This window comes from Salmo salar, chromosome 05 (assembly GCF_965601325.2).
Source record: "Salmo salar chromosome 05, fSalSal1, whole genome shotgun sequence".
In the NCBI taxonomy this organism is placed as follows: domain Eukaryota; kingdom Metazoa; phylum Chordata; class Actinopteri; order Salmoniformes; family Salmonidae; genus Salmo; species Salmo salar.
The window spans coordinates 12,097,268-12,114,339 of NC_138295.1; the positions used below are offsets into that span (position 1 = coordinate 12,097,268).

The following is a 17,072-nucleotide window of genomic DNA, read 5'->3' on the forward strand; positions in this document are numbered from 1 at the left end:
GCTTGGAAACTTCCAGAAAATTATGTCATGGCTTTAGAAGCTTCCGATAGGCTAATTGACATCATTTGAGTCAATTGGAGGTGTACCTGTGGATGTATTTCAAGGCCTATCTTCAAACTCAGTGCCTCTTTGCTTGACATCATAGGAAAGTCAAAAGAAATCAGCCAAGACCTCAGAAAAAAATTGTAGACCTTCACAAGTCTGGTTCATCCTTGGGAGCAATTTCCAAATGCCTGAAGGTACCACGTTCATCTGTACAAACAATAGTACACAAGTATAAACACCATGGGACCATGCAGCCGTCATACCTCTCAGGAAGGAGACGTGTTCTGTCTCCTAGAGATGAACGCACTTTGGTGTGAAAAGTGCAAATCAATCCCAGAACAACAGCAAAGGACCTTGTGAAGATTCTGGAGGAAACAGGTACGAAAGTGTCTGTATCCACAGTAAAACGAGTCCTATATCGGCATAACCTGAAAGGCCGCTCAGCAAGGAAGAAGCCACTGCTCCAAAACCGGCATAAAAAAAGCCAGACTACGGTTTGCAACTGCACATGGGGAGAAAGATTTTTGGAGAAATGCACTCTGGTCTGATGAAACAAAAATAGAACTGTTTGGCCATAATGACCATCGTTATATTCGGAGGAAAAAGGGGGAGGCTTGCTTCATTAAATAGTTCCCGCAAAACACCAGTCTCAACGTCAATAGTGAAAAGGCAACTCCGGGATGCTGGCCATCTAGGCAGAGTTGCAAAGAAAAAGCCATATCCCAGACTGGCCAATAAAAAGTAAAAACTTCTTAAGGCTAGGGGTCCCGCTAGTGGGACAACTTCTGGTGAAACTGGAGGGCACGCAATTCAAATAAATAATTATAACAATTATGGATATTAAACATTTTGGTACATACAAGTAACTTATATCGGTTAAAAGCCTAAATTCTTGTTAATCTAACTGAACTATCCTATTTATAGTAGGCTTTACAGCGAAAGCATGCCATGCGATTGTTTGAGGATGGCGCCCCACATCCAAATATTTTTCCACCGGCACACGTTTCGGAAATTCACAAACAGCGATTAAATATTCACTTACTTTTTGAAAATGTTCCTCTGATTTCTCATCCAAAGGGTCCTAGCTACAACATGTAGTGTCATTTTGTTAGATAAAATCCTAGGAAGGAATTGCATACTGGGAGCCAAATTTAATGATTTCCCTATGCGTTCCATTGGAAGAGCATGGGCTCTCAACCCAAAAAATTCAGGTTGGTTTTTCTTTGGATTTTCTCCTACCATATCTATTGTGTTATAGTCTCCTACATTATTTTAACATTTATACAAACTTCAGAGTGTTTTTTTTCCAATGGTACAAATTATATGCATATTTGGCTTCAGGGCATGAGCAACAGGCAGTTTACTTTGGGCACGTCAGTCAGGCGGAAAAGGAGAAAAATATACCCAAGCCTAATAAAGTTTTAATGGGCAAAAGAACATAGACACTGGACAGAGGAACTCTGCCTAGAAGGCCAACATCCTGGAGTCGCCTCTTCGCTGTTGATGTTGAGGCTGGTGTTTTGTGTGTACTATTTAATGAAGCTGCCAGTTGAGGAATTATGAGGCATCTGTTTCTCAAACTAGACACTCTAATGTACTTGTACTCTTGCTCAGTTGTGCACCGGGGCCTCCCACTCCTCTTTCTATTCTGGTTAGAGCCAGCTTGCGCTGTTCTGTGAAGGGAGTAGTACACAACGTTGTACCAGATCTTCCGTTTCTTGGCAATTTCTCTCATGTAATAGACTGATGAATAATTCATTATTCAGAAGAAGAATAGACTGACGAGTTTCAGTAGAAAGGACCATTTTGAGCCTGTAATTGTACGCACAAATGCTGATGGTCCAGATACTCAACTAGACTAAAGAAGGCCAGTTGTATTGCTTCTTTAATCAGGACAACAATTTTCAGCTGTGCTAACATAGTTGCAAAAGGGTTTTCTAATGATCAATTAACCTTTTAAAATGATGAACTTGGATTAGCTAACACAACTTGCCATTGGAACACAGGAGTGATGGTTGCTGATAATGGGCCCATGTACAGCTATGTAGATATTCCATTAAAAATCTGTCGTTTCCAGCTATAATAGTCATTTACAACATTAACAATGTCTACACTGTATTTCTGATCAATTTGATGTTATTTAAAAAAATTAGCTTTTCTTTAAAAAACTGGGACATTTCTAAGTGACCCCAAACTTTTGAACGGTAGTGTATATATACAGTATAACAATCATCCGATATATATAAATAACAACCAGCAATGACATGTAAATAACACAAATATGATACAACAGCCTGCAAGAGCTCTGATCCTTTATGGCACAGGAGATAGCTAGTGTACTTAACCTACAATCACAGGGGGGGTGTGTGTGTGTGTGTGTGTGTGTGTGTGTGTGTGTGTGTGTGTGTGTGTGTGTGTGTGTGTAAACATAGCCCGTTTCTCTTCGCTAGGCTTTGTGAGAGTGCTCTACCCCCTGACAGGTCAGCCTAGCAACATGCCTAGCAACAGGCCTTCCTCTCCTTCCATTTTCACAGGGGTTCTCCAAATAACTCAGCTGGCCATCGCGACCCTGCAGCTGTCTCTCTTCCTTTTGATCACCCTCTCTTCTCTCTCAGCCAGCTGTCTCTGTGTCTGGGAGACGGAGGGAGAGGGAACGGAAGAGAGAAAGAGAGGGAGTTGCCCGTGTTTTCACTGAAACAAAATAACCACGCAAACTCATATCCTGTTCTTTCATGGACTTTATTGACTCAATCTACAGTTCGCCATCTCCTCTGTTACTTTCACTATGTAAATAATTCTCAATATTGTGGTTGTCACCGACATCACCAAGACAAGTGATAGAGAATCCAACCCAGGCCCCATTCATTGACTTTGACCCATTGATAGCCTTCCTCTTTAACTGATCCTTGATGAGGATTCCCTGTCTCATCACGCAACAGCCCTGCAGCCTCTACATAAACTGGATTGTGGCTCATAGAATCACAGGGGCCCAAAGGTAGAAACTGGACCACGGCTAATAGAATCCCAGAGAATCACAGGGGCTCGAGGGTAGAAACTGGGCCGTGGCTCAGTAAGAGAATCCAAGCCCAGGGGCCCAAGGGTGTCTTGTTTAGCCATCTCAGATGCCTCAGCAAAAGGTAGGCCGCGTTGTTGCGTGACAGTTTATCCGTAATGAATGGACCTTAACACATGCCTGCTGAATGGAAGTAAACAGGAAATGAATGGAAGGGAACGGGAGTGGAAGCAGAGGGTAGAGGGGACCAAGCTATAGGTAAATCCCCTAGGAGAAGGTCCCGGGCCCCTAGGGCCCTCCAGGGCCCAGCCCCTCACATCTCCCTGTGTGTTCTCCGTGTTCTCCTTTCAGCATTAACTGGGTTGGCTGGCTCTATCGGAGCTGGAGAGGGGAGAGTTGGGAGAGAAAGAGGGATGTTGGTTGGGATGAGAGAGGGAGGAGAGAGAAAGAGGGGGACTTTGGTTTTGCTGCTTCAGTGCTTAGCGGAAACTCTAATCCATTTGGCCCCTACGCAAGAGCCAGCCAGAAGCTCTCTTCCTCCCCTCCTCTCCTCTCCTCCTCTCCTCCCATATCCTCTCCTCCCCTCCTCTTTCTCCTGACAGTTTCCCATCGCTGGGCAGTGTGCCAACCCAACTGTCTCTCTGTGGGTGACATCACTGCTTGGCACAAAGGGGCAGGGGGCGGGAAAGGGGGGATAATTAGGTTTAGCTGGTTGAAGTATGTGTGTGTGTGTGTGTGTGTGTGTGTGTGTGTGTGTGTGTGTGTGTGTGTGTGTGTGTGTGTGTGTGTGTGTGTGTGTGTGTGTGTGTGTGTGTGTGTGTGTGTGTGTGTGTGTGTGTTGGGATGGGAACAAGGCTTTACGCAGTGTAGAGCACGTAGATGGCTGGCACTGACGATGGAAGGAGAATCCGGTTAAGAAAGTGGGTATAAACAGTTTGTCAATAAGACACACTACGGATACCATTTAACTCACTTTTAATTCCCTTGTTTTCCTCAAAATGTTATTTGGGTTCCTCAAAATAATCAAACAATCAAAAATGTAAGAAAAAAATAAGTCCCTTTCTCGCATACTGCACCTGATGCAGGGTATACTAACATTTTCTAGAATGTGTTAGAACACAGAAAATGGAACTGAAAGACAATCTGACAAAGGTTCTAGAATGTGTTAGAACACAGAAAATGGAACTGAAAGACAATCTGACAAAGGTTCTAGAATGTGTTAGAACACAGAAAATGGAACTGAAAGACAATCTGACCAAGGTTCTAGAATGTGTTAGAACACAGAAAATGGAACTGAAAACAATCTGACCGGCGAAGGTGCCGTGGCTGCACGCCAAGGCGGTGTTAGAACACAGAAAATGGAACTGAAAACAATCTGACCAAGGTTCTAGAATGTGAGCTGTGGGGGTAAGTTTGTTTGCAGTGATGGGGGAGAGGGGAGGTGTCAGTGCGAGACCTTGCTTTAATGACCCACTATAGACTCTATACATGACCACCCTAGCACAGCCCTCCCTCAGGCCTCTACCCTCCACCCCTCCTTCACCCACCCTGCACCACTCTGCTCTGTCTGACTATACACTGCCCTAGCCCAACACCCCACTATACACACAGCCTATTTAAAGGTCACGTCTTTGTGTATGCAACTCACTTTGTCAACCTCTATTTACGACTTCCTTTACAAGGCCCCGGTCCTTTGAATATGAACTATGTGAGCTGTCCTGCCACACAGACAGCCTCCTCCAGATACATGGACTACTGCATCCCAAATGGCACCCTATACCCTACATAGTGCACTACTTTTGACCAGAGCCCTATGGGTAGTGCACTATATGTGGAATTGGGTGCCATTTGAGATGCAACTTTTCCAGAGAGATACCCTGTAAACTCCAGATCCAGCCCAGCACTCAGCCTCAGATTGGGGTCTTTGTGCTCCAAACTACTGCCTGCATGGATGTCCCAGTGCCATTCATTAAGCACTTGAGTTTAGTCAACGGCCAATTGGTAGGGAGGGGAGATTTAATTTGCTTCAATTTCCACTGCTTCAATTTCATAACTTACATTGTGTAATGATTGATTGATTGTATGGTCTGGGAGCACACATAGCACCAGACATTATCTATGACTGAGGAGTCTGTTTCAGTTTGAACCATTACAGGCACTGAGAATGAAACTATTAAATAAAAACAAGAGGGAGCGAAGAGAAAGTAAGGAAAAGGAGGAGAAGAGAGGAGATTTGTCTGTGTCATCGCGTGTCATTGTGTGTCATTGTGTGTCATTGTGTGTCATCGCGTGTCATTGTGTGTCATTGTGGCGTGAGACAGTAGAGTGATGACACAACAACAGAAATCCTGTGAGTCACAGAGCCTCTCATAAACAGCACACACACACACACACACACACACACACACACACACACACACACACACACACACACACACACACACACATAGCGGGGGCAGGAAGGGGACAGGGGAGCATTCGTCAGTCTGGGCTGGAGGTTTCTCTCAGTCAATAAGCCCTTTTACTGGGTCTCAGTAAATCCTAATTGGAGTCAGAAGTGGCTCCAACAGCCAGATGTAAAAGGAGGGAGGGAGGGATGGAGGGGGTAGGAGAGAGGGAGTAGGACAGGGAGGAGGGAGGGAGGGGGTAGGACAGAGAGGAGGGAGGGAGGGGGTAGGACAGAGAGGAGGGAGGGAGGGGAGAGAAGAGGGAGGGGGTAGGACACAGAGGAGGGAGGGGGTAGGACAGAGAGGAGGGAGGGGGGGGTAGGACAGAGAGGATGGAGGGGGGGGTAGGACAGAGAGGATGGAGGGGGGGGTAGGACAGAGAGGAGGGAGGGGGTAGGACAGAGAGGAGGGAGGGAGGGGGTAGGACAGAGAGGAGGGAGGGGGTAGGACAGAGAGGAGGGAGGGGGGGGTAGGACAGAGAGGATGGAGGGGGGGGGTAGGACAGAGAGGAGGGAGGGAGGGGGTAGGACAGAGAGGAGGGAGGGAGGGGGTAGGACAGAGAGGAGGGAGGGAGGGGGTAGGACAGAGACGAGGGACGGGGGGGTAGGACAGAGAGGAGGGAGGGGGTAGGAGATCCTCTTAACAATAACTTTACATTGAGATGTTGACCTGTTTAATGGTGTACTCTATCACATTGACTAGTTTATCTGTTATGTTTAGGTTAGAGGTTTCAACTAATGGGACGTCACAGTACAGCTTTACTTTCTGCGTGCATTATTTTGTGTGTGTTCGTGTGAGTCTGTGTGTGCGTGCCCACGTGTATGTGTGTGTGTGAGTCTGTGTGTGCGTGCCCACGCGTGTGTGAGTCTGTGTTTGCGCGTGTGTGTGTGTGTATGTGTGTGTGTGTACTGACTCAAATCTCTAGCCACTTTAATAATTAAAAATTTAATGTAATAAATGTAATGTAATAAATGTATCACTAGTCACTTTAAACAATGCCACTTTATATAATGTTTACATACCCTACATTGCTCATCTCATATGTATATACTGTACTCTATACCATCTACTGCATCTTGCCTATGCCGTTCGGCAATCGCTCATCCATATATTTATATGGACATATTCTTATTCATTATTTTACACTTGTGTGTATAAATAAGGTAGTTATTGTGAAATTGTTAGATTACCTGTTAGAAATTACTGCACGGTAGGAACTAGAAGCAGAAGCATTTCGCTACACTCACATTAACATCTGCTAACCATGTGTATGTGATTCAACCAGTTTGTGCCCAGTGGGCTGTCTCACCACCAAAACACTCATTCTCTCACATTCACCCACCCTGTCTCACCACCAAAACACTCATTCTCTCTCATTCACCCACCCTGTCTCAACACCAAAACACTCATTCTCTCATTCACCCACCCTGTCTCACCAAAACACTCACTCTCTCATTCACCCACCCTGCCTCACCACCAAAACACTCACTCTCTCATTCACCCACCCTGTCTCAACACCAAAACACTCACTCTCTCATTCACCCACCCTGTCTCACCACCAAAACACTCATTCTCTCTCATTCACCCACCCTGTCTCAACACCAAAACACTCATTCTCTCTCATTCACCCACCCTGTCTCACCACCAAAACACTCATTCTCTCTCATTCACCCACCCTGTCTCAACACCAAAACACTCATTCTCTCTCATTCACCCACCCTGTCTCACCACCAAAACACTCATTCTCTCTCATTCACCCACCCTGTCTCAACACCAAAACACTCATTCTCTCTCATTCACCCACCCTGTCTCAACACCAAAACACTCATTCTCTCTCATTCACCCACCCTGTCTCAACACCAAAACACTCATTCTCTCTCATTCACCCACCCTGTCTCAACACCAAAACACTCATTCTCTCTCATTCACCCACCCTGTCTCAACACCAAAACACTCATTCTCTCTCATTCACCCACCCTGTCTCAACACCAAAACACTCATTCTCTCTCATTCACCCACCCTGCCTCAACACCAAAACACTCATTCTCTCTCATTCATAGAAACTACACCCCCTCAGTGAAATGGCCCTTTCTCACACTGTTTATTCTGACACACGAACCCCCACATGCACATCCATTCACAGCAGAATAGAGCCTCAAGCTCCAAGGCTCACTGTTATGCAGAAATGGAAACGGGGTCGGTCCACCACAGACTGTGTTGTTATTACTGTGAAGCAAAAATAATCTGTCTCAATAAAGCACATGAGGTGTGTGTGTGTGTGTGTGTGTGTGTGTGTGTGTGTGTGTGTGTGTGTGTGTGTGTGTGTGTGTGTGTGTGTGTGTGTGTGTGTGTGTGTGTGTGTGTGTGTGTGTGGTACAAGGCCTATACAACAGCTTTCTTTCTTTGTATTTTGAAAGCTGTACTCAGAGTCTGAGGAGTGACAGACTGAACTGACTGGACAGAAAGATAAGTTTCCTGGAACAGTCTCGCCATAACCATAACACACTCCGGTGGATGAACGGGGTCAGAGAGAACAATGGCTGGCGCTGAGAGCTCATCATCTCCTAATTAACTACTACAGCCTCTGATGTGTTGAGTTGTGTCTGTCACCGTGCCGTGTAAAAGAGGCAACCTGGGAGAACACAGGTGACATGGGTCCAGGAGCACCCCGGACGCCCAAGCATGTCCAATGAAAGGCCAGTGTTGTGGCTTTACACCCCATTTGTCAACAGCCTGTCTGGACTTCTAGCTTCTTGGCTTTCAGGCTTTATCCCTTCACACACTCACTTTAATTTCTCTCCCTCTCTCATTACTCTCTCTCTCTCCCTCTCTCATTACTCTCTCTCTCCCCCGCTAACATTTTTTTCTGTTCCCACTCTGCAGGCTCCCTCTGTCTCCTCTTTCTCTCTCTCTTGCTCTCTCTCCCTCCTGCTCCTTCTCTCTCACTCATCCCCTGCTCCATCTTTCCCTCTCTAGTCTCACCTGTATCTGAACATAATTTCCATGTCTGTCTAATCCATGTGGTCTCTCTGGGTCTTGTTCCCCTCCTCTCTCCCCTGATCAAGGCTCTCTACACCAGGCAGAGATCATAACCCTGGAACAAGGACTTATCACCAAAATAACTACAAATTATTCTTGCAGTCATTAATGAGCTTGCTGCACCTTTCTACTGGCAATTTTACACACTTGTCAGCAGCAAACTAATGAAATGTTTCAATATTTGAGGGGTGCCCCACCAAGTGCTGTTTTCAGATCGCACCATAGGTTTTGGATGTGATTCAGATCTGGATTCTTCGCTGGCCACTCCAGAACAGTCCAGCATCTCTGAACCCTTCCAAAGAAACAGTCCAAAAACTGTCTCTGTTGAAGGTTGTGAGTCTTCCAGCAGGACAACAACCCCAAACACACATCAAAAGCAGCCTGGAATGGTTCAACAAGAAACGGGACTGTTCTGGGGTGGCCAGCGAAGAGTCCCGATCTGAATCACATCCATGACCTATGGCCAGATTTTTTCTTGTAGCCACCAATGAGCTTGCTGCACATATCTACTGGCAATTTGGCCCACTCTTCAGCAGCAAACTGCTGTAAGTCTTCAATGGAGGGCACAATTGAAGACTTACAGCAGTTTGCTGCTGAAGAGTGGGCCAAATTGCCAGTAGATATGTGCAGAAAGCTCATTGGTGGCTACAAGAAAATTGTGTTGCTGTTTTCTTGGCCAAAGGCTGTGCAACGAGTACTAGCTACTGGGTGCCAATCATTTTGTCCTTGCCATTTGTCTTTATTTTCAAATTAAATTGGAAACTTTAGTATACAAACATAAAAGTAGTTCTACAATGTTGAAAATACAATAACAAGGTGTGGAGACCAGACATCTTTTCAATTTCAACTTATTTGAGAAGAAATAGCGAATTATTTAAGAAAATTGCAAGGGTGCCAATATATTTGGCAACAACTGTATCTATACAGCATATTCTAATGGCACTTTCTATATCATTTTCTTGGGTACACTTTTTTACTCACAATTACGTGTGAAATAATGTGTAAACCCGTTATAAATGTTCCCAGGGTATTATAAATGTTCCCAGGGTATTATAAATGAGCCCAGGTATGCAGGCGAATCCACTGGAATGGTTAATGAAGTACCTGTTTGTCCATCACATGGCAAAGTTGGGCGGAAACAACGCAAAAAGATCAGGACCGCGTTCAGTTGCCAAACGTCTTGAAACCTTGCAGATAGAAATGCATGAATAGAGGCGACGTGATTCCTTATTCTACATGTCAGGGTGGCAAGTTTTTTTCTACTTAACATATTTATTTCCGATTGTTCCAAAACGTCCCTGGGCAAATGAAGGACGCGGCGGCGGGCATGCGCGTTCCTTCAGCGCTTGGAAAGTTTTCCTGCAAGTTGAGCGGAGCAGAGGAGAACACTTGAAGCTGCGGAGCAGCATAATGCGTTGGCTTGAGTGAGGAGGCAAGCAACAGAGAACGAAATAAAACAATGTGTTTTTCATTGAAGTTTACAACAATAAATAAGGATTTGTAAAATAAGTGTTGGCAATAACTTTGGAAAGTTGGATATCGCATCATAACGCACTGTAAGTAGCATGTGGTTTTGTTTTTAGGGATTTTGTTGCAGGAAAAATTGGAAATAACCATGAGAGGATTTCGATTAACCGGGGAATTGCATTATTGCAAATTCTCTATTGCCTTAACCATTGTTTTATAAAGTAATTTAGCCTACATTTCATTGAGAAAAAAACATGTGCAGAGATTTAATTTAAAACTTCCAGGTGACTGAGTGTTTTAAATGAAAGTCTATTTTAGGAACTGACACCGTTTAGGCTACATTTGACAATTGGATGTGTTTGTTTTCGGCGTTTCCATAGAAAAGCAGTCCTGTAACCTAAGGCTTACTCTTCTTTCCTCCTTGATTAAAACCATCAGGCTATGCGGTGCGAAGTGGAACAACTAACTTGGCATTGATCAAGCGCCTCAGTGCCCCACTGTTGTCATTCATGCAAAGAATACCAAATGAGGAGGCCCACATGTTGCCATTTATGATTGAATAACTTATTTTCAATCAGATTTATGATTTATTAACTTTTATATTTTCAATCAGATGAAATAGAACATGCACTTGAAACCTTTATGACTCATTTGTGTAATTGCAGGTTAGTAATAAACTTTCCAGTGGGTGCGTGACGCTTATTGCTAAATTTTGGAATCTGTTTAATATTCGTGACTGGACTTGTCTTATCTGATGATAATCTAGTAATATAATACCCGAGAAATGTAGGGACGTTTTCGTTAACTCTATAATGTGTGTGTGAGAGAGGATCATTTGTTTCAATACACCTCTCTCCCTCTGATGTCTAAATTTGCAATAATTAGAAGGAAATGCAACAGGCAGGGCATTGTGGAGGTGTGGACTTGAGGCAGGCATCAGGGTGAAACCCTCCTCTCTCTCCCAGTACTTTCCCCAACACCTTGAACTTCATATGAGAATGTAACTGAACTGTAACCGAGCTGGAGAGTGTAACCTAACTGTAACCGAACTGGAGAGTGTAACCAAACTGTAACCGAACTGTAACCGAACTGGAGAGTGTAACCGAACTGTAACCGAACTGGAGAGTGTAACCAAACTGTAACCGAACTGTAACCGAACTGGAGAGTGTAACCGAACTGTAACTGAACTGGAGAGTGTAACCAAACTGGAGAGTATAACCGAACTGTAACCGAACTGGAGAGTGTAACCGAACTGGAGAGTGTAACCGAACTGTAACCGAACTGGAGAGTGTAACCGAACTGTAACCGAACTGCAGAGTGTAACCGAACTGTAACCGAACTGGAGAGTGTAACCAAACTGTAACCGAACTGGAGAGTGTAACCGATCTGGAGAGTGTAACCGAACTGGAGAGTGTAACCGAACTGGAGCGTGTAACCGAACTGGAGACCGTAACCGGAGACTGTAACCAAACTGTAACCGAACTGGAGAGTGTAACCACACTGTAACCGAACTGTAACCGAACTGGAGAGTGTAACCACACTGTAACCGAACTGTAACCGAACTGGAGAGTGTAACCAAACTGTAACCGAACTGTAACCGAACAGGAGAGTGTAACCACACTGTAACCGAACTGGGAGGACCGCTGTCCGAACGGGGGCGAACTGTAACCGAACTGGAGAGTGTAACCGAACTGGGGGTAACCGAACTGGAGAGTGTAACCGAACTGTAACCGAACTGGAGAGTGTAACCGAACTGGAGAGTGTAACCGAACTGTAACCGAACTGGAGAGTGTAACCGAACTGTAACCGAACTGGAGAGTGTAACCGAACTGGAGAGTGTAACCGAACTGTAACCGAACTGGAGAGTGTAACCGAACTGTAACCGAACTGGAGAGTGTAACCTAACTGTAACCGAACTGGAGAGTGTAACCAAACTGTAACCGAACTGGAGAGTGTAAGCGAACTGGAGAGTGTAACCGATCTGGAGAGTGTAACCGAACTGGAGAGTGTAACCAAACTGTAACCGAACTGGAGAGTGTAACCAAACTGTAACCGAACTGGAGAGTGTAACCACACTGTAACCGAACTGTAACCGAACTGGAGAGTGTAACCACACTGTAACCGAACTGGAGAGTGTAACCGAACTGTAACCGAACGGGAGAGTGTAACCACACTGTAACCGAACTGTAACCGAACTGGAGACTGTAACCACAGTGTAACCAAACTGTAACCGAACTGGAGAGTGTAACCAAACTGTAACCGAACTGGAGAGTGTAACCGAACTGTAACCGAACTGGAGAGTGTAACCGAACTGGAGAGTGTAACCGAACTGTAACCGAACTGGAGAGTGTAACCGAACTGGAGAGTGTAACCGAACTGTAACCGAACTGGAGAGTGTAACCGAACTGGAGAGTGTAACCGAACTGTAACCGAACTGGAGAGTGTAACCGAACTGGAGAGTGTCACCGAACTGGAGAGTGTTACCGCCTTGGAGAGTGTAACCGAACTGGAGGTTATATATCTCAGGCAGTGTAACAGCCAGTTAGATCCGCTGTAGAGAGTGATGAACAGAGATATGACAGGCATAACCATGCTGCTAATTAAAGGACTAGCCAGGTGTTGCTATTAGTAGCTTTTTATTTGTAATTTTTTTTCATAAAGAATACAGACATAAGAAATACTTTATTATTTGCAAATGTGGTTTGTCAATCACAATACACAACACAAGTTACATAGTTTCCAAATGCCATAGGTTGATGTAGGCTGAGGCTCAACCTTTTACATCAGGTAATCACAATGAGTGACAATGGAACACTTCGCTTCCGAATCCCAGAGCACATCTAGTGTCATCGTAAATGTCTGGGAACTAAAAGACATGCCTAGTTAAATAAATAGTAACTAAAAGATATGAAGACGTTAATGTCAAGCCCAGAACTAGACCAGACTAGACAGGGTCTGTATTTATAATGTATGTCTGTCTGTCTTTTAAATAAGCCATGTGATCGTGGAGACTGGATGAAATGCTTCATTACATTGTCTGATACCAGCGTAGCCTATACTGCTATTAGCATAATCAAGATGGCATGAGAGGTATTCTGAGGTATGTCTGTCTATGTCTGAACTTTTCTGAGAGTTGATTTCCTTGTGTTGTTGTTGTCCTAGATTGGAGAGACTGGGACTTGCACCACTGTGAGAAGAGAATAGAGAGAGGACACACCTTGGTTGAGTAGAGACATTAAAGCTACAGCCTAACTAGCCCCCATACCTTACATCTCAATATCCATCTATCTATGTTGAACTCTGGCTATCTGCAATGCTAGACCACAACCAGTCCTAAACCCTAGTTGAGCCCTATCCTAACTCCCAACTAGCCTCTATGCTCTTCAACCAGTCCCAGTCCTAAACCCTAGTTGAGCCCTATCCTAACTCCCAACTAGCCTCTATGATCTTCAACCAGTCCCAGTCCTAAACCCAAGTTGAGCCCTATCCTAACTCCCAACTAGCCTCTATGATCTTCAACCAGTCCCAGTCCTAAACCCAAGTTGAGCCCTATCCTAACTCCCAACTAGCCTCTATGCTCTTCAACCAGTCCCAGTCCTAAACCCAAGTTGAGCCCTATCCTAACTCCCAACTAGCCTCTATGCTCTTCAACCAGTCCCAGTCCTAAACCCAAGTTGAGCCCTATCCTAACTCCCAACTAGCCTCTATGCTCTTCAACCAGTCCCAGTCCTAAACCCTAGTTGAGCCCTATCCTAACTCCCAACTAGCCTCTATGCTCTTCAACCAGTCCCAGTCCTAAACCCAAGTTGAGCCCTATCCTAACTCCCAACTAGCCTCTATGCTCTTCAACCAGTCCCAGTCCTAAACCCTAGTTGAGCCCTATCCTAACTCCCAACTAGCCTCTATGCTCTTCAACCAGTCCCAGTCCTAAACCCAAGTTGAGCCCTATCCTAACTCCCAACTAGCCTCTATGCTCTTCAACCAGTCCCAGTCCTAAACCCTAGTTGAGCCCTATCCTAACTCCCACCTAGCCTCTATGCTCTTCAACCAGTCCCAGTCCTAAACCCAAGTTGAGCCCTATCCTAACTCCCAACTAGCCTCTATGCTCTTCAACCAGTCCCAGTCCTAAACCCAAGTTGAGCCCTATCCTAACTCCCAACTAGCCTCTATGCTCTTCAACCAGTCCCAGTCCTAAACCCAAGTTGAGCCCTATCCTAACTCCCAACTAGCCTCAATGCTCTTCAACCAGTCCCAGTCCTAAACCCTAGTTGAGCCCTATCCTAACTCCCACCTAGCCTCTATGCTTATCAACCTAACCGTGTCCGTCAAGGAGTCCCGTGCCTTTCATGGACCGCCACCCGCCAGCCCTCGCGGTGTTGCACCCCTCGTCTTGGAAGTGACAGCGATGGACACCCTTCCTGGCCTTACCTCTGCTCCCCTAACCCAAACCCCTCCTCCACCACCTCCTCCCCCCCCTCCTCCGCCCCCACCTCCCTCCACCTCCTGCTCCTCTCCTCTGACCCGTATGGACTCGGCCCATCGCAGCCGGCTGAGGAAGCTGAACTGGGAGCAGATCCCTAAGGAGAAGGTGGAGGGGAGGAAGAGTGTCTGGAGCGGAGCGGCTACGGAGGAAGAAGATTTCCCTATAGACCTCCATTCTCTGGATGAGCTGTTTGGACAGAAGGACAGTAAACCTCAGGACAGAGCAGGAAGTTTGAGACGCAGGTCTGTGCTGATGCGATGCAGTTCACCCAAGGACACCACCACAGATAAGGTGAGATAGCTGGGAGAGGATGAGAGGGCTGGAGATGAGTGGGAGAGGATGAGAGGGCTGGAGATGGGTGGGAGAGGATGAGAGGGCTGGAGATGAGTGGGAGAGGATGAGAGGGCTGGAGATGGGTGGGAGAGGATGAGAGGGCTGGAGATGAGTGGGAGAGGATGAGAGGGCTGGAGATGGATGAGAGGGCTGGACAAGGATGAGAGGGCTGGACAAGGATGAGAGGGCTGGAGATGGGTTGGTGAGATGGGTGGGAGAGGATGAGAGGGCTGGAGATGGGTTGGTGAGATGGGCGGGGGAGAGGGTGAGATGGGCTGGGATCGGTGGGAGAGGATGAGATGGCTGGAGATGGGTGGAAAAAGATGAGAGGGCTGGAGATGGGTGGGAGAGGATGAGAGGGCTGGAGATGGGTGGGAGAGGATGAGAGGGCTGGAGATGGGTGGGAGAGGATGAGAGGGCTAGAGATGGGTTGGCGAGATGGGTGGGGGAGAGGGTGAGATGGCTGGAGATGGGTTGGTGAGATGGGCGGGGGAGAGGGTGAGATGGGCTGGGATCGGTGGGAGAGGATGAGATGGCTGGAGATGGGTGGAAAAAGATGAGAGGGCTGGAGATGGGTGGGAGAGGATGAGAGGGCTGGAGATGGGTGGGAGAGGATGAGAGGGCTGGAGATGGGTGGGAGAGGATGAGAGGGCTAGAGATGGGTTGGCGAGATGGGTGGGGGAGAGGGTGAGATGGGCTGGCGATGTGTGGGGGAGAGACTGCACCAGAGACGAGGTATGGGATAGGAGTGCAGTATGAGTTACTGCCAGTCGGTCTCCATTCAGCAGTGGTATGTTGTTGCTGTGCCAAGACAACAGCATGCTGGCTAGAGGCAGCCACTGACTGGCACAGAGGCTAGGTGTACTTTAAACTGCCAGGAAGCCTATATTGATGGAATGTGTTGTCTGTAAGGTTGAAAGATATACTGCAAATACCACACAGGAGGTTGGTGACACCTTAATTGGGGGAGGACGGGTTCGTAGCTATGGCTGGAGTGGAATAAGTGGAACGGTATCAAACACATGGTTTCCATGTGTTTGATGTCATTCCATTCACTCCGTACCAGCCATTATTATGAGCCGTCCTCCCCTCAGCAGCCTCCGCTGATTTACCGGTAGACTACTGACTATTATTCCACCTTGATGATAGTATCTGACATGTTCTCTGCATCCGTGTTTGCAGGTCTCACTACTGGACTCCAAACGCAGTATGAATGTTGGGATATTTCTACGGCAGTTTAAGACGTAAGGATCAACTACCCTTTCCTCAGCACACGCTTTCATTTTTTCCCCCTAACAAGTATTTATTTGTAATAAATAGAAGGTCCTAGAGAGTGCATGGTGCTCTGGTATCAGAAGTCAACACCATGAATCAGAAAAGCTTTTAGAGTCTGTAGGAGGGGCTAGGATAGCACTCAGGGGAACAACCCTCCATACTAGAGAGGATGAGCAATCTATCAAGGAGTGGGAAGTGTGTCTGTGCGCACGTGTGAGTGCACGTAAGTGTGTTAGTGTCATGACGGGGGGGGGGGTTGTCTAAGTATGAGGGGACAAGGGGTGTCAAGATGGTGACAGGTGTCTAGGAGATGGTATCCTGCCTTAGCAGCTGGACTGTAGGGGAGCACAGGGTGGGTGGGGGGTAAGATGGTGACCCAGGGGGTCAAAGTTGACACCTGCTCAGACCCTTAAGGAGAGCTGCCTTAAGGAGAGTCTGGTCTGTATCATGTTAGCTCCCCTCTCATACTGTCCTGAACCACTGGGAGTCTGGTCTGTATCATGTTAGCTCCCCTCTCATACTGTCCTGAACCACTGGGAGTCTGGTCTGTATCATGTTATCTCCCCTCTCATACTGTCCTGAACCACTGGGAGTCTGGTCTGTATCATGTTATCTCCCCTCTCATACTGTCCTGAACCACTGGGAGTCTGGTCTGTATCATGTTAGCTCCCCTCTCATACTGTCCTGAACCACTGGGAGTCTGGTCTGTATCATGTTAGCTCCCCTCTCATACTGTCCTGAACCACTGGGAGTCTGGTCTGTATCATGTTATCTCCCCTCTCATACTGTCCTGAACCACTGGGAGTCTGGTCTGTATCATGTTATCTCCCCTCTCATACTGTCCTGAACCACTGGGAGTCTGGTCTGTATCATGTTAGCTCCCCTCTCATACTGTCCTGAACCACTGGGAGTCTGGTCTGTATCATGTTATCTCCCCTCTCATACTGTCCTGAACCACTGGGAGTCTGGT

The 17,072-nt window shown here is 46.5% G+C and overlaps 1 protein-coding gene across 1 annotated transcript in view; it reads left to right on the forward strand.

The window, feature by feature from the left end:
* Positions 1-9,724: 9,724 nt before the first annotated feature.
* The window catches only part of LOC106604256 (uncharacterized), a 29,508-nt gene continuing 22,160 nt past the window's right edge, over positions 9,725-17,072 (forward strand). Inside the window, exons 1-3 of the mRNA XM_045717905.2 lie at positions 9,725-10,100; positions 13,174-14,785; positions 16,010-16,071. Of these exons, the coding sequence (XP_045573861.2) occupies positions 14,312-14,785; positions 16,010-16,071 (536 nt within the window). The 5' untranslated portion in view covers positions 9,725-10,100; positions 13,174-14,311. The remainder of the gene's footprint in view (positions 10,101-13,173; positions 14,786-16,009; positions 16,072-17,072) is intronic.